At 37.1% G+C, this 25298-nt stretch overlaps 1 protein-coding gene across 1 annotated transcript; it reads right to left on the bottom strand.

Annotated features, from left to right (window-relative positions):
• Window positions 1-2290: 2290 nt before the first annotated feature.
• On the bottom strand, window positions 2291-8885 carry LOC148879995 (phosphomannomutase). Its single transcript, XM_088961778.1, has 12 exons — window positions 8499-8885; window positions 7852-7936; window positions 7217-7261; window positions 7008-7074; window positions 5470-5546; window positions 4726-4761; window positions 4198-4253; window positions 4018-4117; window positions 3823-3918; window positions 3621-3710; window positions 3453-3504; window positions 2291-2601 (listed from the first exon to the last, which is right to left on the bottom strand). The coding sequence occupies exons 2-12, from the start codon at window positions 7918-7920 to the stop codon at window positions 2531-2533; spliced, it is 759 nt and encodes a 252-aa protein (XP_088817904.1). The 5' UTR covers window positions 7921-7936; window positions 8499-8885; the 3' UTR covers window positions 2291-2530.
• Window positions 8886-25298: the final 16413 nt, after the last annotated feature.

The raw sequence follows: 25298 nt of genomic DNA on the forward strand, positions 1-25298 counted from the left end.
GCCAGTGCCACACAATCTAATCCATGGCGTCGCGTCCAAACTACCATGCCATTTCTTAGCCCTCTGGATCTATTGGTCATTTTCAAGCGGTGGGAAAGATATATTAGGCATATGGGTTTGACTATGATTACGAAGACATGATATCAGAAAAACTTACGATCAATCGACCGGTATCAGATATTATTCATCAAATTCATCGGATGCTTTGATGCTTCGAGTGATTGGTCAAATATTTTATGGTACCATGTCTTTTCGGTATCATAGATTTTCTTCATATACAGCCACGTGTTAGGCATTATTAGTTAAATTTCTCAATGATATGTTGCATCTGCGACTGGATTGTCCAGATTGGGTGGATCCGGATCTAGATCCCCAGCATGGAGCTAGTTGGTTCGGTTGTGCTTAGGATTCGGATCGGATGACCTGAACTAGCTAACCAGTCGGCCTCTTTATTCCATTCCCTAAACACATCCAAAGAAATACCACAAGCATGGTAACGACAGTTTATTCGAGAGAATTGGACGAATCTTTTCAAATTGTAGACTCGAAGTCACTAATCTGGGCCCTGGGGAAATCTTTTAAACCGAAAATCAGCTTAGATTGATGCCTCTATCCATCAAATAAATAGTGTACCCATAATAAACCATCAAGTTTCTTGGTATTCCCACTGCCAATACCACCACCACCATCATTTGGCTTTTGCAAAAGGGAAAATTCCTGATTAGTATCCTATACTTTATACCTACTGTCACTTTGGTCCCCGAATTTTAAAATGTAACAATTCAGTACACTTTCAAAACTTGTTGACCACCTGTCGTTAATCAACCGTTAACTAGCATTTGAAAAAACACACAAATGTCCTTCAAGTGTCATCTAATTTTCTTTATCAATCATCCAAACGTTGACAAAAAATGAATAGTCCCAAATCTTTGCTTCTTCTACTCAAGAAAGTCAGGGTTAGGTCTCAATGGACATTCTGTTGATCCCAACTTTCTTGAATAGAAGAGGCAAAGATTTGGGACTGTTCATTTTTTGTCAACGTTTGGATGATTGATAAAAAGAATTAGATGACACTCAAAGGGTATTTTTGTCTTTTCAAATGCCACTTAATGGCTAATTAACAAGCTGGTTAATGACAAGTATTGGATTGGCACATTTTGAAAGTTCAAGTACTGAATTGTTGCATTTAAAAGTTTGGGGACCAAAGTGGCACTAGGCCCAAAGTATAGAGTATTAATCGAGAATTTTCCCTTTGCAAAATTGCAAAAAGAAAAATGTGAAGCGGGAGGGATTTGGGCATTTTGTATAGATGTGGCTATTGGCATTGAAAAATAGAAAAGCTACCGGTTTCACGAGGCACAGTGACATCCCCTGCTTTCCATCGGGATTCACTATAATCACTTATATTTCCTAAAAAAGAGACAAATATCATTCTATAATGCAATGGCACATCTCCTTAATTTTGGCTTGTCCAGATTCCGTGTTAGAGAAACTGGAGTTATCTGTCAACCACCAAAATGGAAGTTGGAAGTTTATCCTATGGAGTATGGACTTGGAGGGTGCCCCTCTGGTTCAGTTGCAAGAGGAAGAAGGGTCGTTTGGCAAGTCTTTTTTGAAAGACCTTCTGGAAGTTCTGACAGTCAAAAGATGTAGTGAGATTTTGCATTAAGATCTTGACAGCCCGAACACCGTTTGGTTAAGGCATGCCTTTTTGCACGTCTTTCCCCGCGAAGACAAGTTAAAAAAAAAATGAAAAGCTTCGTTTAGAGCTTCCAAAAAATCACCCAAAATGGATTTTCATGCATCTCTTTGGTGCGACGCCTTTTGATGGCTAGATATTTTCCCAACCAAACGGGAGAAGACAAAAACATGGGCTGTCGGGCTTCTAAAAAGTCAACAGCCCACACGAAAAGACATCAAATGGGGCCATGCTTCTCCTTACATCAAGAGTGGGGATATTTGGAGGGGCAGTATGGGAAATTTGACAGAACTCTTTTTTCTTTTAAGGGTGGATCAATAGCAAGGGACTCTCAGGAGGTTTTGTGAGTTAAAGAGAAATGTGTTCCATTTTTTTAAAGCCAGTGGGCAAAATCCATTCAACAGAATCAGTTACAATCTTTCTCTTACAACAGTAGGGAGCAAAAACTCAGGAGGATTAGACCATGTATTTGTCTGAGAAAGATAAACCAAATTTTGCACAAGCATGCACCAAGCCATTACAAGATCTAGGAGCATAGACAACTTGAATGGAACTAAAACAGCACATAACCCTCCTGCAATCAGCTATCACTGACCATAACCGAGTACATGGATTTTATTTTCACAGGGTTCAAAAATTACAGTAAGATGATTGGGCACATGGGGTTGCTTTTAGCCACAATATTAAGATTCCCCTCAGTTAGTCCCTCTATTTCATTCATAATCTGGAATCTTACAGATTAAGTTTGTAACTTCAAGAATTCAAATTCAAAAATTACAATGACTAAAATTAAGCAATGACCACATTAAGTTATGCTGGGTGACCATAACCTTAAGAATCTCCATTGTGCTTGCCAAGGAAGAGAGCTGTACACTGCTCAGCTGTATCCTCTGGGCTGGTGACTGCAAGAAAAATGAGAATATTCAAATCAGAACCAGCTAGTACAGAGGGGAAACAAAAGATAAAATACAGCAGTACAAGGGAATGATAAAATAAGGAGCCTGTAACAATGTGCACATGAATTTTCTGATCTGCAATTTTTAGAGTGACAGTTTAAATTGGTTGATTTTCTTTTTTCCCCTAATTGATTAACTTCTTGTCAGCGTGTCACAAATAATAATTTCCTGTTTATTACTTTATGTTTTTAAATGCATCTGAAAAATTATTTCATTTTGTGCAAAATCTACCATTAAGCTTAGTGTCTAAAATTACATAATGATTCTAGTTTGGATTTAAATCTTGTATTTAAGAAAGAATTTAGCTAAGATGGAAAGGGAATGGTAATCAGCCAGTACCCAAAGTCCTACCAATATATTCTGATTTAAAAAAAAACTATGTTTTCCCTAGAATACAATTCACTTTGACCTAAAAAAGAATAATTAAAACTCAAAAAGAAGCATATACTGCAACCAGTATTGATAATGATAGTCAATGGAATGAACAAAGTCATCCAACATGACAAGATATGACAACTGTAGGAGGTAGTTTCATATGTTACAGAGCAATGATTGGCAACATCTAAATGCTGCTAACTACCAAATCAGTTTTTCTTGTTTTTGCATCTACCAAACCTCATGAACCCAACAGTTTCAAATAGACCGGTTCTAAATGTTGAAGTTTCAAATCTAGAATTAGACACAGAAAAATCTTAAAATTAACATATAACTTAGCACAATAGAGCCAGGCTACTCTGATTGAGATTGACACAAATGAAAGCATAATATTCATCAAAATATAAGGGTTTGGAGCTAACCTTTGTGACCAACTGTTCGTTCAGATTCATAAATCTCATAGTCATTTCCTCCCTGAAGAAATAAATTATAGCTCCTTTAATCCAACAAATGATGCTAGAACACATAACTAAGATGAATCGTGATAGATGACAAAAGACAAGAAAAAGTATTTACATGAGAAAGATTACCTTGTAAGTTTTGTCTCCAAAGAAGTGAATTTCATGAAAATCATCAAGGTATCTCAAGCAGTATGTCTTGTCCCAACCATTGGGGAATACCTGTCACAAGTATTTTTTCCAAAAATAAATTTATCTTTATAGATTTCCCTCGGTACAGTTAGTTTCAATTCAGGAATTGTCAGTGCATAAACAGTAATTGGCATTCACTCACGTCAAAGCTTATTTGTCCTCCAATGGAAAATGTCAGATTAAGGTGAGCAAACTTCTCTTTAAGCACAGAAACCATTTTTGGTCGTATGTTGTGAACCTGAAAATAAATATACTTGTAGATATTTTTCTAAAACAGAAAAACAAAAAATATTGAGCATCAAACCAAAAAACTCTTAAAAGAAAGTAAAAGTTATACCTTATCATACTTTTCAAACTCATCCCTCTCCTCCTGACTGCAATTTCTCCCAACCGGTGACACATTAAGCATTCCACTTCGGAACTCTATGAATGTTCCTCTAAAAAACAAATAAGAAACAATCATACTCTGATCTTTAATTAGAAAAAGTAAAGGAATAATACTTAGGAATGCACCAACCTTTTTATTGGGATATCCAAGTCAGCAATATAGTGGAGTGTAAAATTAATGAATTCCTGTAAAATTTTGCAATCCATGAAAACTCCATGGTTACGAAAGTAGATCATGATATTTTCTAGGGAAACCTAACTGGTGAGCATATTTTCTAGTTAACCATGGAATATCAGCATAACTGGTGAGCATATGGAGGATCAATATCACACAATGGCACCAGATTAGGAATCTAGCATGTCAAAACTTGATCCAAGTGGAGAAATGGGCCCTCTTTCTCTTCTTTGTTTTATGGGGACCTTTGTTTTGAAACCAATAATCATGTGGACTTGGATAGATATTTAGAGTAAACTGACAAATAACTCTTTTGACATGAGACATGTCCTAGTTAGGTTCATCTAATTTTAGATCTGATCCTTGCATGTGTACTATGATGTCATATCTAAACCATTGTTTGGGGCTCCCATATATACCTAGATTTTTCACAATTATAAATTCTCTTAAAAGCAGCTATTGATTGCAGCACGGGAGTCTAACCTTGAGTTTTTCTTCTCCAAGAAATGACTTTAAGCTCTGCCACAGAAAAAGAGTCATTATTAGATGAATAGTGCTCAGTTTAAATAAATGTTAGCTCTAAATGAAGGAAATTTGGTATGGCACTTGATAACTCCAAGGTTTAACTAGAGCGGTATTAACATGAGAGATGGTTATCTCCACATCAACAAAATGTTAATATGCTTATCCTGATCCACAAGAAAAATAATAATAAAAAAATGCATCATAAATGGGTTACCAACTTCCATTTTGTAGTTCATAATTATCCAGTTATGTTGTGCTGAGCTTTATTAACCTACAATATAGTGCTACCGAATTACTGGTAGTCCAAGAGAAAATTTTCACAAGAAAGATAGCTGGAAATATAGTTACATTTCAATAGTTCCTCTATATACATGGTTTTGATTTATTTCCCAAGTAATTGATATGCAAGCACATGCTCACAAAGAATTCTGTTGACAAAGTTAGCTTTACCCACAAAAGTGCCTTGACTAGCTCCAAAGTTCCCACTTTGGTAGAACAGTTCAATAATATTTGTAAATCTACCAACCTAAGAAGCCTAAACACGGATAGTATAAACATTGATATGAAGAATATGGACTTCTAAACATGGGAAAGGATTTACATTATGTTGACAGTGTATATAACTATTTTTAAGCAGAGAACCATTATCATGTCTTCATCCAATGCAAATTCATCAAGATTTACAAAAGTTATTAGCAATACCTGAGTGCCAATAAGCTTTCCACCTTTGTGAGCCACAAGGCCATTTTCAGAAAAAACATAATCATAATCATTGATAACTGCAAGTAGAAGATATTGTCAGACACAGGACTTTAAACATGAATATGGAAAATAAGCATTCACTTGAAGATTTAATCAAGGATTATATTTAAAGAAATGGATCCATAAAGTGGGGTAAACATGAAATCCTTAAGAAAGAAGAATCCTATAGTTTACGACTAATTTTCCATGATACCATTCTCCATTCAACTTGAGTCCTATTTAACACAACATAAACGTTAAAAATTTAGAATTTGCAATAGATGATGCAGAGTCCAGGATTAGTTCATGCAATCAAGTCAGTTCAATTTATCAGATGGAGTCAAAGGGGATAACTAGGAATGCAAGTAGAGATTCAAACACTAGATATATTTAAATGCATGATTCAGCTTATGGTTCATTGTCCAGAGGAAATAGCAATATAATTGAATAGCATTGTATTAAATTGTAATATTTTCTCTTGGATTCTTCTTTTTTCTAAATATCCAATTTTATAGTCTCATGTTTATTATTAATGCACGTTTTCATCAGTAACAGTCAAAATTTGATTATTAAAGAAGTTAGGAAATGTGTACATCGTAGTTATTACATCCACTAATCGCTAGCTATCTTACATGTTTACTAATTCATGTTTAAAAGAAAATCCCGATTTATTGTCTTCTTACATGATTAAATTTGATCTATAATGATTTCAAAGACATGATAGAAAACTTAAGCATTCTTGCATTGATCAAAAAAAGCTTAAGCATTCTTGCAATGCACCGATGCTTGCTAGGATCCCATGCAATTCTTTCCTTATCAGTCATCTTTCAAAATCCTCGGTGGCACAAAGACTATTTTTCCCATCCCTCGATAAAAGAAAAAGAAATATATACCATTAAGCTTTTTTGTTTTTCTACTTGAGGATATATGAAGCAAATGCAGTCTGAATTTATGGTCTCAAATATAACTAAAAAAACATCTTTCCCATGATTTGGAGTTCTCTCCTTTTCTAGAAACATATTTTCAAGTTTCCAGTTCATAAGCCTGGAAAGGTTTCCAGAACAAGTAAAGAGAACCGACAATGAAATCTATTAGAATAGAACTCTAAGTCTAAGGTTCACATACTCACAAAGGAAAACAACAAGGCTAGAGGAATTAAAAATATGTAAATAGGCCAACAAAGTTTATTAAGTGAAATGGAGAGAACTGCATTTTCTATGTCCAACATGTTCGCAGATTTACTGCATCCCTTCCATGTGCTTAGGAAATAAAATCAGGACATATTTGCCCTTGTCCTGATACTCAAGCAGTGCTAAAATCAAACAAAACCTATTTCAGTGAAAACAAGAGTGAGATCAACAATGAAGAAAACTGTATCCTTTCTGAACAGGGGATTACATTAATGTTAAATTCCACATGGACATTTAAGTTGCAAGGCATGCCGTCAGAAATACAGAAACCAGAAAAGGCCTAAATTTCAGGAGATCTACAAAGCAAACCTGTTTTCCCTAGCTGTTCTGATATCTTAACAAGATCAGATCCTCCAACAACACCAACCGCAACAACCTGCCATTAGATAAATCTTTTATAGTTTAAATGAAATCTACTCAGGAATGTTCTGCTTTGGAAAATCCAAAATTGACAAGAAAAAAAAATGTCAGCATCACATGTTTAAACTTAGAAGTGAAGATAGGTACCAATCAAGTACCTCACGAAGTTTCTGCATGAATTCTAACATCTTTTCAGTTGCTACCTGGCATTTAAGAAAGACAAGATAAGTCAGAGAAAGGAAAAGAAAACAGCCTTCAATACTTTCCCAATATAGGTAAGAAAACACAACTCACATTTTTCTTGTATAAGAATAAGAGGTGGATCAATCCAAAGTTGACCCAATTATCACTAAAACTTGGTAAAATCTTAAGAAATTTGAATACTGATCTCGTTTAAAGTACTGCAATTATGGTGAATTAGTTAGCTAAGGGTGTTCTCTTCCCCTACTTCCTTAGCTAGTCAATGGACAAAATAACTAGATGTTGTCTCATCTACTCGGTAAACTTGGCAAAATTGAACCTCCACAAACCTGGCAACATATATCCAGGTTGAGCATGTTTTGAAACACAGTCTTTGTCTAAACATATAAAATCTGTACCTCTGGAAAATTCCCCAGAAGGGAAATCAGAAAATGCATTTCCATACGAAGAGATCTTAACCTAAAATTAAAAGAAAAAACAACAAAGACAAACCAAAAACCCAAACAACTGACTAAACTACAATTTGTGCAATCCACTTCACAGATCAAACCACAAGAGTGACTACAACAAGGATAAGAAAGAAAAGTTATACCTTTCTTGGAGCTGTGAGCGTCCCATCAACATCAAATAAAGCAATTACACCCGGCTTCCTTCCTGCCATTTCTAATTACCAATACCTGGCACCAAGTCCACAAACATATAAAACTTTTATACCATCGTGAAAACAATCTGGAGACCATTGCTCAAAACTCCAGAAGTTAATACGAACTCAATTGATTATAGACGTTGTCAACTCTGCCGGTTTTGATGGTATCGGAGTTTGGATACTATGGTCAGACAAAATCTGTCGGCTCACGGGCTCAGAGCCTCAGGCGAGTTTAAAATTCCAGTTAGCCTCCACGAATGTGCATAGAACTCCTAGATGGGCTAGGAAACTCAGACGAGCCGACTAAAATCAGCTTGGTTCCATGCACAAGGCCGTAGCTTTGATTTCACACAATGACTAGGGAAACAGTGAATCGTTCTTGAACTAGGAAATTAAAAGGGAGAATACGAAAAGTAATGACCGAGTCAAGGTGGGTAGTGCAGAAACAATCCGACCCAACAGGGAGGGAGAACACGAAAAGTAATCGAAGAACGCAGGCATGTGATCGCTCGAATTGTGTCCAGAGCTAAAATCAGTTCCAGATCTACACTAAGAATCAAAGAAATATGAAGAAAAAAAACCGAGGAATGTACCTGTAATAATTCAACAAAGTAAAATTGGCGCGAAATCCCTCCAAAACTAACGGATTCCTCTGAACTGGCAGAGTCAGTGAGTCACAATTGCAGAAGCAGATCTTAAACGCGAGAAACTTGGGGGGATGGTGGACCAAATCAATAGATCTTTGAGTTTTGCTGAGCGCAGATCTAGAGATCATGTGAGTTAGCCCACATTCATTCTTATAGGTGCATTCGTGAAGAACTTTTAATTCAGTGTAAGGCTTCTATTCATTTATACTGTACACGGTTGATCCAACTGTTATAATCGAAGATTGAATCTCGGTTAGCGGTGACAGAGCCCCAGCCAATAGAAACTATGTAGATGTAGATTTCCAAACGGATAGGATTGAATTTGAATAGGATACAGTTTGATTCAATATCCGAATATCCCAACGACGCAACGATGGAAAATATGGAACGTGGATTCAAAATTCAATTATAAGTAGATGCAGTACACCTCAGAAAATCTGAAATTACAGTCTATCCTAATACACTAGTAGTTCCTATAAATCGCATCCTGCCCGTAGATTTAATATCGATTCACGGTCAGATTCATTTCACCTGTACGGTGAGGTTTAGATTTTTGAGGTTGACTGAGCTATAAAATCCCTTTTCTGGGTAAAAATCCATTTCACGTGTATATCCGTACAACCGATTTGATGTTTATTTTATATTTTTTGTGGATTTCAAAAAAAATTATTAGTGTGGTGCAAAAGAGTCAAGCTGATTCATTCGATTGAAAGTCGAGTCCCGATCTGCTAGTTAGAGGGCGCTCTCACACCAACCTCACAATGTCTCCCAATCACATTGGAACATCTCCCGTATTTTGTATTTCATAGCGCCTCGCATTGATCTCACAGGAACATCCTACCATATATTGGGAACACCCCTCGTACTTGTTATATTACTATTCACGGGATGTTTTCAATGCATGGGGAGGCTGGTGTGAGGCACCACCTTATATGAGGAGCAGATCGAGCAAATCTCAATTTTTGAAAGTTGGCTCATGTGAAGGATTTTGAATCTGTTCCTCATACGACCTGACAGCATGTTTCAACCACACATTCGGAACATCTTTTATACTTGTATATTATTATTCATGGGAGATATTTTTAATACATGGTGGGATGTGATTGTGAGGTTAGAGTGAGTAGTAGATCTCAATTCAGCTTGACAGAATTAAATAAAAAATAAAAATGTGTTGTAAATAGATAAAAATGTATTTGGTATCATGTCTTTTCGGCATCATAGATTTACGATTCATAGATAAGGATTTTGAGAGGGGGAAAGTTGGTCCATGGGATTCACAATCCCATCGACCAAGAAACCCATATTCTTTTTTTCATATTAATGTGAGGACTAGGAAAATTTATTTTCTTGGGTGTCAATTATCTAGGTAGGTGATAACCATTTAAGTTCACATTTGTGCCCCATAGAGAGCGCCCGAGAGACACCCCACAACACATTTGAACTGTGTATTGGGAACATCTCTCAATGCATGCTAAGATGTGCATATGGGGTGCTGATGTGATCTCTACCTATCTCCCACCTAGGCAAATACTTTTCCACTTTACTTAAGAAATAAAACAACATGCATAAATAACTTACCAAAAAGGAAACGGAACCTAAATTAAAATTCTTAAAAGGATCCTTTATATGGGTATGGCTCTATGCATTGTTGGATCAAATTGACTCATGCGGCATGCAAAATTAATTTGATCTGAATATAATGAATCAGATTTTCAAATATGATTTTGATTTTATGATGCCTAAATGATACCTGAATTAGGATTAGATCTGACACATTTGCAGTGGAGCCCCTCGCTCATTTAAAGGTCCAAATTCCATAGTATCAACACGTATAGGCTGATATTGGATTTTTGGAATTTAGATCAGATCAGACAATAAGATTCAATTGGAAATTGGATCGAATTCGAGTCACTAATGAATTTCCCGTATATATATATATATATATATATATATACCGGAAAGATATGATATCAGAAAAACTTCTGACTAATCAATTGGAATCATAAACGTGGTAGTCAATCAGGTGTTATCTATCAAAATTCATGGATATATATAGTATTTTCCGTAATTCTTTTTATAAAAAACACATGTGTATATATGATGAAAACAATTGAAAAAATACTTATATTTTTATTTTTCTTTATATAAACTGTTATATTTTTTAAATTTTTAGAAAATAAATTGGATCAGATCATATTCAGATATCCGACATTATTAACGATTTTGAATTCAAATCTGTATTTGTGAGATATGACTGGATCAAATATGCAATTTGTACTATCATATTGTATTGGGATATACCCTGATTTGAATCCAACCCAATCCATTTTGCATCTCTAAGCTGATACAATCCAATTAGATATGCAAATTGGGCACATATTTAAAGATTTTTCAGTGCATTAGGTCCAGGCTTTTGGATCAGCCCGTTCAAATTATAATAAAATCCCGAACTGGATTTGTGAGCATCAAATCCAGTTTCGTCCTTGAGGCAGCACTCACCCTTGATTAGCAGGGTTTTGGTCCACAAACTTCATGTCAAATTTTGGACCACATTTAACCCAAACCCAACCTGTGCAACTTGGCAGGCCCAACTTGAGTCTGGGCCAATGCAGCCTAAGTCTAATTCAATATATATATATATATATTATGGTGAATTCATTGACCAACCGGAACTAAGCCCAATCAAAATGCATGAAATTGTAAGGTAGGCTGGACTCGAGTTGAGAAGATTGGACTTTAGCTTGAGCTTGACCAGGACTTAGGCTCAAACGTTAAAATTCCTGAATTGACCATAAAGCTGGCCCAGCCTGTCCCACTTACACCCAAGTCTTTAATTAGTTATAGTAGAGACCCAGGATTGAATCGATGGAATTCACCAGGGTTTATGGGTTTCAAAGGACGGAGTACTCGCATTGTGTAATCTCAGAAAAATAATAACAATAGTAATAATAAATTCATGAACATGAAGATCGAATAGATGTCAAATTCCCAGAGAAAAGTGGATAGTGAAGCCAAAATATGTCAACCTTTGTAATTTGTACGGGTTGTTCATACTTCACAGTGGTTTTTTTTTTTTTTTCAAAACAAAAACAAACTAATACGTCAGAAGCAGGCCCAGTGAAACCTGACTCTACGATGAAGCCAAAGGTCTGTTCTTCGTTCACAACTCCACCCCACAACGTATTACAGCACATCTCGATGATGGTTTTAATACATTTCTCGGCCTTATAACTGTAAAATCGGTGTGAGACGCGCTTTGTGAAGAACAGCTCCCATTTCGAATGGAAATATCCAATACGAAAGCGTTCATTTGAGAATGAGGTAAAATTGAAAAGAAGGGTCTGCCATTTGAGAATGACGTAAAATTAACGTAAAATTGGTCTATTATTGCCAATCAGCTTTACCACCGGAGGATCCTTCTACGAACTTTCGTTATGTTTTGTCACATTGTTTTTTTTTTTTTTTTTTTGTATTGAGTGACGCGCAAGAGAAGAAAGAATAGAGATAGATGACAGTGATAGCTCGGTGGAGTTCTGAAATTAAATTCACATGTGCGTCTTATATAACGCGCCTCACAAACGCCCCACAGCACAGCCCAACCGTGTATTGGGGACTCGGGAGATGTTTCCAATGCACGCTGGGATGTATATGTGAGGCGTTTGTGGGGCGCAGATGTAAACTCTCGCCCCACCTAGCGGAATGACATTTTTTGGATATTTTATATTTTTATTTGCAATATCCAATCCATTTACTTTGCGTTGTTTAGTTAAAGTACAAAGTTATTTGATTTGCATTGATACAAAACTTTGGTGGTGCAAATAATTAAGGTGTAAATTCGGATTTAATTTTTGTTTCAAAATTTACCTATTGCAGTAAAATGAAGTAAATCAGAAGAGATTTTTTTAGGTGTCATGCCCTTCGATAGGGGAACTCTTTTGTCTTATTCGTTTTATTCATAAAATATAATATTAAAATCATTTTTAATTCATTTTATTCATAATATATGGTATTTTAGTCATTTATAGTTTAATTTATTGACAATATTCAATATCTGACTGCAATCGAATTCGATCATTATTTTTATAAAATCTGAAGATGAAATTCGATTTCAAATATAAAGGAATCAAACGCAGATCTGCCCATGTCGAATTTAATTGCAGCTTGTTAGTTTTGATGAAATCAGTGTTTTTTTAAGCCAAACAGCTAGAGGATTGGAATCTATCAAGCTTATTGTTATTGTCTGTTACGGTATGCAAGACTGGTTGGTTGCGTTATTGTCAGCAGTTAGTCTAAGTGAAGCAAAACAGATCTAACCTAGCAAATGTGCAGGTGAAAGATTCTACTGTGGCCTGAAGTTTGCTGTTGATGTAGGTTTTCATAGTATGCGTATTGAAGCCGATGTTCTTGGAATTGTTAAGCTCCTATTGGAGGGTATAATCTCTCCTAGGTTTGGTTTATTAGCATCAACATCACCACTGCTGATTGCAGAATCGTCCTCTCTCGCCTAGATTATCTTTGGTCACTCATGTGAGATGTAAAAGAATTCTAAATTAAGGTAATTTGATCATAGACTTACGAGTGATCGGTGATCTGTATTTATAATGTTCTGTTACAAGAAATGAGAGACCCAAAAGTTTGATGAACTCTCAGAGATAAATACAATATTTAAAAAAATAAATAAAGGAAGAGCAAATAAAGATAACAGAATAGAGATAGAATGCAGAACAAGATAATAGTACATGGGATAAGTGTGAAGAAAGGATAAGTTCCTAATCATGTAGGAGTCTGAAAGTTTGCTAAGAAGGCATAACTGTCAAAACCCCCTGTTGAGTTGATGGGTGGACTGATCACTCCAAGCTTGGAATGAAGGTTGTAAAAACAAGGAGCTCCAAGCACTTCAGTGAAAATATCAGCCACTTGGTCAATGGTAGAGATGAATCGGACATGGAGTGTCATGTTGGCAACATGCTCACGAACAAAGTGAAAATCAATTTCGATATGTTTCGTGCGGGCATTAAACATGGGATTGGTAGCAAGGTACATAGCACCTATGTTGTCACACCATAATGTGGGTGGATGGGAGATGGTGACACCTAATTCCCGAAGCAGAGAGCATAACCAGAGAGTTTCAGAGGTGGCAAGAGCAAGACTGCGATATTCAGCCTCAGTGCTGGATCGAGAGACCGTGGTGTGATTCTTGGAAGACCAAGCGACCAGGTTGTCGCCTAGGTACACACAGAGTCCGCCTTGAGAATGTCGATCATCTGGGCAGCTTGCCTAATCGAAATCAGAGAAGATGTGAAGATGAGTAGACTTCGAGGGCACCAAGCAAAGACCATAGTCAACAGAGAAGTTTAGATAGTGAAGGATTCGTTTCACAAATGCCCAATGGATTGTGGTAGGAGCATGCTTTGTTGACGACATAGGCTAGATCAAGTCGTATAATTAGTAGATATTGAAGAACTCCAATGGCTTTCCTGTATGTGGATGGGTCAGGAAAATGATCACCATCTGTTTTGGTTAAAGTGAGAGAGGTGGACATCGGAGTTTTAATGGGATTAATGCCTCCAAGAGCAAGATTGTGAAGGAGGTCATGAATGTATGTCCGCTGACTGAGGAAGATACCAGAGGAAGTTCGAATAGCTCCTATGCCCAAGAAGTAGGAGAGTTGACCAAGATCCTTTATAGAACCAGATCATGTAAGGAAGAGATAAAGCAAGAACCAGATCTAGCGAGCAAAATGTCATCAACGTATATGAGAATGTATGCAGTCACAGATCCATCATTGTAAATGAATAAAAAGGAATCAGCTTTAGAGGATGTAAAGCCATGACTGAGAAGAAACTGCTGGAGTTTAAGGTACCATGCCCGAGGATCTTGCTTAAGTCTGTATAATGATTTGCTAAGGCAACAAACATAGTTAGGATGGTCAGCATCCTGGAAGCCTAGGGGTTGACACATGTAAACCTTGTCCAACAGATTTCCATGCAAGAAGACGTTATGTACATCAATTTGGCGAACATCCCAATTATTGGAGACCGCAAGACTAAGGACCACATGTATCGTAGTGGTCTTAACCACAGGACTAAAGGTTTCATGGTAATGAAGGCCTTCTCTTTGATTACAACCCTTGGCAACCAGCTAGGCTTTGAATCTGTCAATAATTCCATCGAGTTTCCATTTAATGTGGAACACCCACTTGCAACCCACTACATTGATGTTGGGTGTAGGAGGCATGAGTTCCTAAGTTCTATTGCGTATGAGTGCATCAGTCTCATCTTGCATTGCAGCTCGCCATTGGGGATGGTTGTTGGTAGTGAAAAAATTTGTAGGTTCAATGTCCAATAAAGGGTGCTTGGAAGCACAAAGGGGTTGAGCCTAAATATTCCAGATTTTTCTTGAGTTGTCATTGGATGAGTGGGAATGATTTGGTTTGAATTTGTATGATGCATTGGGAGGGTGGTGGAATTGTTGAGATGATCTATAGATGAGGTGAGCCCAGGTGGGGGCCTATCAGGAACATATTAGTTTTCTGAAATGGGTTCAAAGGGGGTAGTTGGTGGCAAGGTAGAGGGTTGTAATGGTGATGCATTTTGTGAAGACATAGCCAAATAGTGAATAACTAGAGGACATCCAATAGAGATGACTGAAATTGAGGGCCCAATAGCTGGTGGAGAAGAGCTATGATGAAATGGGAAGGCCAGTTCATTGAAAATAACATGTACCATGATGTAGCACCGCCTAGTTGATAAGTCAAGACATTTGTAACCTTTATGAGATGGGTTATAACCAAAGAAGACACAAGACTTGGATCGATACTCTAGCTTGGATGAATTGTACAGTCTGAGATGAGGAAAATAAAGACAACGAAAAACCTTGAACAATTTATAATCAACAACCCGTTCGAACAAGATTTCATAAGGGGATTTGTAGTGAAGTACTCGGGAAGGGAAATTGCTTAATAGAAAAGCTGTTGTTTCAAATGCATCATACTAGTATGATCGAGGAACTGAAGCGTAAGCGTAAATCCCATTTCAACAATTTGACGATATTTGTGTTCAATCTTGCCATTTTGTGGATGAACATGTGGGCAAGAGAATTGATATAAGATGCCTTCTTGACTTAAGTAAGAGTTGAATGTTCGATATTCACCCCCACCGTCACTTTGGAAGCTTTTAATAGGATACCCAAGAAGCTTTCCAACATAACATCAAAAATTAATAAAAACATTTAGAGCATCTGATTTGTAGAATAATGGAAATATCCATAGGAATTGACTGTAACAAACCAAAAATGAAATATAATAACGGTAGCCCTTGGTGGACTTCACAAGACATTGTCCCCATAGATCAAATACAATAAGCTCCAAAGGTTGTTTGTAAATAATTTTTGACGATGATAAGGGAAGTTGATGACTCTTTCCTTGGGCACAGGCAGAACAAAAAGTGAGAGAAGAACCCATTGTGGGAAGATCAGAGGCATGCACCACCCTTTGTACAACATCCGAGATTGGGTGTCCGAGTTGAGAGTGCTAAGTGTTTAGTGAGGTCCGAACACCAACAAAGGCTACCACTTTATTCTCTATGTGAACTTTATTCAAAGGAAGGGATAAATGATGGAGGTCATCCTTAAGTGGCAAGCGAAGCAAAGAACCCATGCACTGATCATTGGTGATACATTTAGTAGAACGGAATTCAAATAACACACCATTGTCAGAAGCAAATTGAGTAACAAATAGAAAGTTTTTACTAATATGAGGGACATGCATAATATCTTTCAACAATAAGGGCCGAGAAGAAAAATAAATTATAAATGAACTAGTGTGAGATATGTGCAAACCTTCACCATTATTGATGGTAACTTGATCAGGGCCAGTGTAATCTGAGTGTAGCAGAAGTTTGCTAAGGCCGACTATCATGTGGTTTGTGCCACCAGAGTCAAGATACGAGCAATCATCTAGAACAGATGCCGAAGATGCTATGTAAGCTAATGGAGAGGATGGATAGGGATTAGGCTTCTTAGACTTTGGTTTGAACTCCTTATTGTATCTCTGACGGCACCAGAATGCTGAGTGGTTGTGTCCTCCATAGATTTGACAGGGGTTATTTGCATATTTTGACTTAGTTGTGCTTGAGGATTCCTTATCATCAGGTTGTCAAGGAATTTTGGAGGTGTTGCCTTTTGCAGAGTAGTGTGTAGATGGGAAAGAAGAGAGTGTTTGTTGTTGAGCCTCCATTCTAAGCTCCTAACTCATAAGAAGGGCTTGCAAATCGTCAAATCCAATATCATCTTGCTGAGTTTGGGTGGAAGTAACAAACGAACCATACTCTGCACCAAGTTCGTTGAGAGTGTAATGAGTCAGGTCCGAATAAGAGAGAGCAGAGCTGGTTGTAGATAGACTATCTAAGATAGACTTGATCTTTTGAAGATAAGCATCCATCAAGTCTCCATTCTTTCTGATACCCAAGAGCTGATTTTGAAATTGGGTGATGTGAGTTTTGGATCATGATGCATACAATGTAGCAAGGTTGGTCTAGACTTCTTTCACAGTTTTGCATCCAACGAATTATGCGATGACAAATTCTGTTAGAGTGGAGATAAGCCAGTCATTAGGAGATGGTCTTGCTAAATCCAGAGGCTATGGGTCGGATTCACCTCATTGTTATTTGGGAGGTGATGAGGTGGGCATTCCAGGCTTCCATCAATAAAGCCAGTCATACTAGCACCGACTATGAAGATGAGGAATTTCCACAATACATAGTTCCGGTCGTCCATCTTGACTAATATCATGTTTGAGAAGTTATTGTTGCCAAAGACCAGAGACGAGGTAGCAGAGGGTAGGGTATTCAGAGGGGTCGAGTTGGTGACTGGAGTAGAGCCATTCGAAGCGTTTGAGGTGGTCGACATTCTGTTTGGAATGATTGCTTTGATATCATAAAAGTATTCTAAATTAAGGTAATTTGCTCACACACTTACAAGTAATTAGTGATATGTATTTATAATGTTCTGTTATAGAAAATGAGAGACCCAAAAGTTTGATGGACTCTTAGAGATAAATACAATATTTCAAATAAAATAAAGGAAGAGTAGATAAAGATAACAGAACTGAGATAGGATACAAAACAAGATAAGAATACAGGGGATAAGTGTGAAAAAAGGATAAGTTCCTAATCACGTAGGAGTCTGAAAGTTTATTGATAAGGCATAACTGTCAACAAGATGACATGCCAAAAAATCAGTGCACATATAGCTAAGTAGTGTATTCAAAATCGCACTGGACCAGACAGTCAGATCGGAAAAATTGGGAACTTGTCACTTTCGCTTCACCCCAAAAGTGCTTTTTGGCCAAAAACGTTGATTTGGTCAGTAAACCGTTGACTTGGGTAGTCAAATTTCTGAACCATTGACCCGAATAATAGTTTTTGACTTTTTTTATTTTTTTATTTTTGACCCAAAAACCTAATCTAGAATGGTTCTTTATCCAGTCCTGTTTTAAAAACCTTGTAGCTAAGCATGCCCTTTCAATTCAAGTAACTATCCTATCATTACATGCATGGTATTCATGTCTTTACTTTCTTTATCTAATTGTTCCTCGCATATGGATGACCAAATTTGCATTAAAAAAGTGTAATGGGTGATGTATTGAAAATATAACAAGTGAACTTGTTTTATGATAAAGAAATGTAATGGACCTTGAGAATGAGTTGTAATTTAATGGGTAGAGTTGTAGAGGGGCTTATAGCTTTGTAAGTTTAAGTTTATATACTTTAGACCTCATGTGTTTGCCTATCGGTATTTAGCAAAGGCTAACACAATATCAATGTTCGTTTTACAGTATATTACATCTTGTGGTAAATAAGGATTCCCAAGTGTCATGGGGCTAGTCAATGAGGCCCCATGCGGCATTCAATTGCGTCAAATAAGTTTACAAAAGCAAGCAACAATACACAAAAGGAAACAAAGAAAGTCACGAATTAGTCAAAAGGCTCTTTGTATTGCATAAAATGATGGCAAGTATAAGCATACGGTTTAGTGTTGAGGGGACATCATGCTTAACCTTTACACGTTCTTAATTAACTCAACTACCTATCTCCCCTCAAATAGTAAGTTAAGTTTTGGGGGGAGTGATAGAAGGAAACACCAAAACGGTAAAAAATCATATTACATAATTATAATAACGCCATTGGCATACCCCATGTACAAAATACATACATAGCCCACCCATGACATACACATTGACACTCTAAATGCATGATAACGCACGGTAGAAGGTGCTTGACAGTGCAGTGAAGGAGTCACTTGTGATAGTCTCCCCCACTCAATTCGACCTACGTCCTCAGAGATTGGCTTCAATTGGTCTCTTGGAGTTGCTAGAACAGAAGGAAGATTCTTCGGTTATTCCATGAACATGTTGTTGTCCAAGGCTTAAGTGTACACTTAGGTGGAAGGGTTGAAGTGGCTAACTAGGTTAGGGAATCCTATGGCTAAGTCCTTTCCTAGCTGCTTTGAGGTATGACAGTTGACAATTCGGCTTAGTTGTAGGCAATGTTTGGGCTAGGTCATGGTCAAAATGATGTTTTGACCCATGCATTTTCGCCCAAGAATGGTTGCTCACAGGGCTACTACATGGTTTGGCTTGAGAAAAGATGTGGAAGTGGTCCCTAGGGTAGCACTCTCTCCCCGATGGTTGACATAGTAGGTGCGGCTATAATTGGAGATGGCTTTGGATCTTCTACTTTGCTTGATAGTTGATGGTGGGCACAATGACCGTTGTTGTTGGAGTGATGAGGATGGCTTGTTGGGTTGCTGCTTCATGCTGGCATCAAGGTTGAGCTTCAAAGTGACTACTTCGATAAGGAATGTGGAGGTTTTATCTTGCAAGGGGAGTGCTCATCCAATATGCATAATGAGTCAATGTGAGGCATGAGTACTGCTTCTGCCTGCGCCTAGAAAGTTATTCCCAAAACAACTTGGAAGTCGTCCAGGGGTACCACTGATAAGTCAATCTTTCTTGTCCAAGGTCCAACTTAGAGATCAACCCCATGGGCCACGCCTTCGATAGCCTTGGCGCCAAAGTTCACAGCCTCGAGTCACCTTGTCTCCTTTCAGGTTAAGTCACTTGGCCTCGGTGATCGAAATGAAGTTGTGAAATGCCCCTGAATCAACTAGGGCCTAAGTCGGCTTCCCATCGAAAATAATGTCTACATACTTCAGCCCCTTTTGGGTTTTCTTGGGTTGTGTGGGATTGGCCCCTTTCTTCACCATATCATTGAAAAATTGTAGGGAGCCCACTCTTGGTGCCTACACAGACTTTTCCTCATTGCTTTGTTCATCATCACTAAGTTTGGCAACAAGGGCATTAATATTCTTCCTGTAGGGCAATCACGAAGCCAATGCTTCTCCCCACAAATAAAGCAAGAGTGTGGGGTCCATTGGATCTTGGCTTGTAGTTGTGTTGGTGACCCTGTTCTTCTAGTGGCTTTTTCCAAAAGTCATGTCTTGCTAGCTTGTTGAAGTTGGAGTTATCATGAGGGCAGCGTGATTGATTTGCTCCCCCACTCAAATCTGAGGCACATGGGTTGATTGGCTTGGGGACTTCTTCATTTGACAAGCAAAGTTCAAAGTATCGGATACACTTAGTGTATCGAGAACGCAATTTTAAGATATGTATTGAGATACACCTTGGATACGCATGCATATTGGAGAAAAATTAAGATGCGCATAGAAACACTATAAAAACTTTAATATAACATAAAAATACTTCAATAACACTAAATATAAGGCTTTAATAAGATATACACATTAAATTAATATATTTTAATAGAATTCATGAAGAGCCACATCATAGTCAAGCATACGTGAACATCTAAACAATGTTTATTAAAATTATAATCACATCAATATTTACAAAAAAAAATAATATTTGAAGAAAATATCAAATTAACTTTGGATATGATAGATCAACCATATATTAAGAATATATTCAACCCTTATGGGCAAATTACAATAAAAAATAATTAATTAGTATTTGTTTTTAATTCTAAAATGTACAAAACAACAACAACAAAAAATCATATTTGAAGAAAAAAATATCAAATGAACTATGGATATGATATATCGGCCATATATTAAGAATATATTGAACTCTTATGGGCAAATTACAATAAATAATTAATATTTATATTTAATTCTGAAAATTACAAAAAAAAAACAACAAAAATCATATTTGAAGAAAAAATATCAAATGATCTATGGATATGATAGATCAACCATATATTATCACTATATGCAGTTCTTATGGACAAACCACAATAAAAATAATTAATTATATTTAATTTTTAATTCATAAAATTACAAAAAAAAATCATACTTGAAGAATAAATGCCAAATGGTCTATGAATGTGATAGATCAAACATATATTAACACTATATGTAGTTCTTATGGACAGTTCACAATAAAAAATTAATTAATTTTTAATTTCAAAAATTACAAAAAATTCAAAAAAATAAATATTACAAAAAAAATTCAAATCTTACATGGATATGGTAGATCATCCATAGGTTTCTAACATATTAATTTCTTACATTCAAATAAAAAAAAAAACATTTTTCTATTTTTTCTTTATATTTTATTTTTTTCCAATTTTCCTCACAAAATCCATAGACCTACACATATAATCAAAAAATTTGTGATTTTTGACATGGGAAATGTAGATCATCCAAGATTATAACACATTCAAGCATTCAAACAAAAAAAGCAACAAATCAAAAGGATTAAATGAAAAAAAAAAGTTTAAGAACTCACCTATTTTTGTAATATTTCCCAAAACTTGAAAAAACTTTCTCAAATCTTTACTTTTGATGCGTTTTTGTTGGGTTTTTTTTTTATTGTAGATCTAGCAACGTAGGCAAGTTTTCCAAAGATTTGGAGTGGTTTGGGGGGGGGGGGGGTATCGGTTGATACACCCCCGTATCAGTAGTGTATTGACCGATACGACATTGATACGCCCAAAACACCCCTGTATTGTATCGATACAGTACCCGACACACATGAAAAAAGACAATATGTCCGATTTTCATGTGTATCCTGTATCCTCTTTTCAAAGATACAAAACAATACGACCCTGTATCGGGTGTATCATGCCAATGCTTTAAACCTTGCTGACGAGGTTGTCTCAGCGAGTTTTTCTACCACTGCCATTTTTGTGGCAAGGTCTTGCACATTGCGGTGTTGGAACTCTAGTTCCTTCCATAGCTTCAATCCATCCATGAAATTGAACAATAGATCCTTGTCGAACATGTCCATGATTTCCAATGTAAGTGTTGAAAACTCTTTGACATATTCGTGGAGTGAGTCCCCGTGCTTGAGTCCTTTCAACTTTTTTCGGGCTAGGCACTCAATGTTTTCCAGATAGAATTGCTGCTTCAATTCTCTCTTGAAATCAACCCATGTGTTGATGGTGCATGTGCCACGTTCAATGTCTTGGCATCGCCTGCACCACCATAGCATAGAAATGTCAATCAAATACATGATTGCAGTACGAACTTGAGTTGTGTCATCATCAATGTTAGCAGCACGAAAACATTGCTCCATTTGCCAAAAGAAACTGTCAAGTTCTTGAGCATCTTGGGAGCCGGCATAAGGTGTAGACTTCTGAATCTTCACATGAGCAGAGGCTAGTGATGTGGAGGGTCTAGGTGTGTTGGCCATTGCTCTCTTTAGAAGGGTCATATCCCCACTCATGTCGTCTAGTTGTGCTTGGATGTTAGCAGGGGCGGCCATGGCAGCTTTCATGGCCATCCACTTTCTCTTGATTTCTTCTAATTGTGCTTGAACAGCTACGGGCATAGGCATGGCTCTCTTCCATGTTGACCATTTAGCTTTCATCTCGTCAACTTGGTCTTGTATGCTGGAATGGGAGGAACTCCCTTCCTGTCGAGGTGGCATGCCAAAGACTTCCTTGAGGGTGTCATTCAGGATGTATTGGACTTCGTTCAAGATGCCATTCATGTGGGCTTCTAGCTCCACCATGGAGCTCTTGATGGTTTAACATTAAGATGGATTTCTTCCACTCGATCACACATCTCCCTAACTATTACCTTGCAACAAAGGATGTGTGTGTCAAAAGGCAGCAAGCTTGTCAACCAACTTGTCATGCTTGCTTGATTTGGATGTATAGCCCTTTGGGGCTTTCTCCACAATGGCTTCATTGGTCTCCTGGGCATGGGTAAGTCCATGTTGTACCCCGTCGGTGAACTCCTTGTTGTGCTTCATTGCGCCACCACCAGTGTCGTGCAAGGGTCACAATGCGTCAAGGGCAACCTGGCTTTGATACCAATTGTCATGGAGCTAGTCGATGAGGCCCCGTGCGGCACTCAATTGGGCTGAATAAACCTACGAAAGTAAGTAACAACACATAAAAGGCAAAAATAAGACACAAATTAGTCAAAATGCTCTTTGTATTGCATAAAATGATGACAAACATAAGCACACAATTTAACGTTGAGGGGACCCCGTACTTAACCTTTAGATGTTCTTAGTTCACTTGACTACTTACCTCCCCTCAAAGAGTAAGTTAAACTTTTGGAGGAATGACAAAAAGAAATATCAAAATGGAAAAAAATCATACTATATAATTACAATAATGATATTGGTATACCCCCATACAAAATACATACATAACTCACCTATGACACACAATAACACTCCAAAGTATGCTGAGGCGCGATGGAAGGTGCTTAATGGGTAAAGCCGTAGAGGGGCTTCATAGCTTTATAAGTTTACGTTTGTATACTTTAGACCAGTCTATTTGTATTTAGTAGGGGATAAGTCGGTCAACTGGTAAGTTGACCATAATATCAATGTTCATTTTACATAATACATCCCAAGTAAATGAGGATTCCCAAGGGTATCAGTTACTCAGGCAACCGATACTCTCCTTCAACTTGGGTAAACCACTTACCCATCTGCTGAACCATGTCAATAAGTGTCCGAGTAATTGATACTCTCTCTCAACTTGGGTATGTGTTCTCACCATCTCACCTCTCTTTACTCTCTAACTATATTAAGTGTATAAGAAAACCAGAAGCATGCTTAGGCAAACAAGTTTTAACCAGGAGACATTTCACCGGATAACCACATTTACCCAGGTGAGTAAAAACGAATGAAACTTATGTGTTATGCAGAAGTTGATTTCTTGACTAGTAAATTTGTATAAGCATCGATGGTGGCTTTGGAAATTTTATAGCACAGACTGTGATAGGGCAGCAATTTCCCTGCAGCACCTCATCGTTGAAATCCTATAAAAACCAGGGCAACAGATCATCGAACATCTCTTCTCTTAGGTCATCAATATTTTAAATTACTCCATTAGCGTTTTTTTCCGGAGAAAACGAAGACAAAACATGATTGCAGTAGTCCAAAATTCCAAATGACCACTGTTTCTTCGGTTCTGCCAATAATCCTTCCTTTCCATATTTCGGTTTTGTATTCAGTAAAATGTATTATCCTTTCTGCATTTAATGTAGAATGACATTTTTTATTTCTTTATTATCCTTTCTTTTGACAAAAATTCTTTGTCCAAGCAGACTGCAGACGCTAAACAGCCTATGGCGGCCCGCCATTTATGCGGTTGGAACCGAACTTGTGAAGGATAAATTTCAAGCCAAGGCAATTGGCAAAGTTCATTCTTTTGTTGTTCATATTATGATCGCAGTCAGAGAAAAAGAAATGCTCAAAAAAAATCTGAGCAAAAGAAAGTGAAGAATTGAGTTGTGAACTCCATCACGAAGTTTCTGATCGCAGTCAGAGAAAAAGAAAAGCCAAAAAAATCTGAGCAAAAGAAATTGAATAATTGAGTTGTGAACTCCATCACGAGGTTTCTGATTTCAATTTTTAGTGAATAAAATAAACACTATAACATGTTTTGGTGTATAGTAATCAATCCAAAATGCCATTTAAGTCATTAAGTTCAATCATTTTTGCCGTTGTGAAGGGACCCAGTTTCAGTATGCTTCGGGGGATTCAGCAGAAAGCCAGAACTCGGGCTGTTAATACCACTGTTTTCAAAACCAGACGGTCAGATTAGAAAAATCGGGAACTAGTCACCTGACCGGTTTCGTTTTTTTCTAAAACCGTTTTTTCCCTAAAACTGTTGATTTTAATCAGCAAACCGCTGAACCGGACGGTTAACCATTCAAACCGTTCAAACGGTTTTAACCATTTTCCAATTTTTAAATTTTTTTATTTTTTTGTCAGAACGGGCCAAAAGTTTGAGTTGAATGGTCAGACCATTGAATCAGTAACCGGATCCCTGACCGGTTCGTTTTTAAAAACCATGGTTAATACAACCATACGTTCATCTTGAAATCAACTCATTCGAACCTCCAATATACTAATATATAAAATACACGACAAACAAGCTAATCCTTGGGTTTCTCAATTTATCCAAGCAGGGACTATCTTATTTCTATTATCTCGAGGGTTAATATAGTAATTCAAATAATCTATATAGGTGATCTGGATCATCCATAGTCTTTAGCCCCATCTTGCATTTTTTTTTCCCGAATGATTTTAGCCATCCAAAGTTTCCGTTTTTTATTTTGAAACTTGTCGAAAAAAAAAAAAAAAAAAAGGAGGGCTTATTCTGGGCACATGAAACTATGAAAGGCTTCAAGGCTAGCAAAAAGGAAAGAAAAAAAGCAAGGCTTTCAAGGTAAAATTTGCCCCAGGAACAAATGGTGGTC

This window comes from Nelumbo lutea, chromosome 1, assembly GCF_056320005.1.
Source record: "Nelumbo lutea isolate HS-2025 chromosome 1, American lotus-T2T, whole genome shotgun sequence".
NCBI lineage: Eukaryota > Viridiplantae > Streptophyta > Magnoliopsida > Proteales > Nelumbonaceae > Nelumbo > Nelumbo lutea.

Excerpts from the sequence above, each read along its gene's own strand:
- LOC148879995 (XM_088961778.1), bottom strand. The coding sequence starts at position 7,920 with ATGGCAGGAAGGAAGCCGGGTGTAATTGCTTTATTTGATGTTGATGGG. Across the intron at positions 4,118-4,197 it reads TTGGATATCCCAATAAAAAG|AGGAACATTCATAGAGTTCC; the intron begins GTTGGTGCATTC and ends TTTGTTTTTTAG. Across the intron at positions 3,711-3,822 it reads GAGGACAAATAAGCTTTGAC|GTATTCCCCAATGGTTGGGA; the intron begins GTGAGTGAATGC and ends TACTTGTGACAG.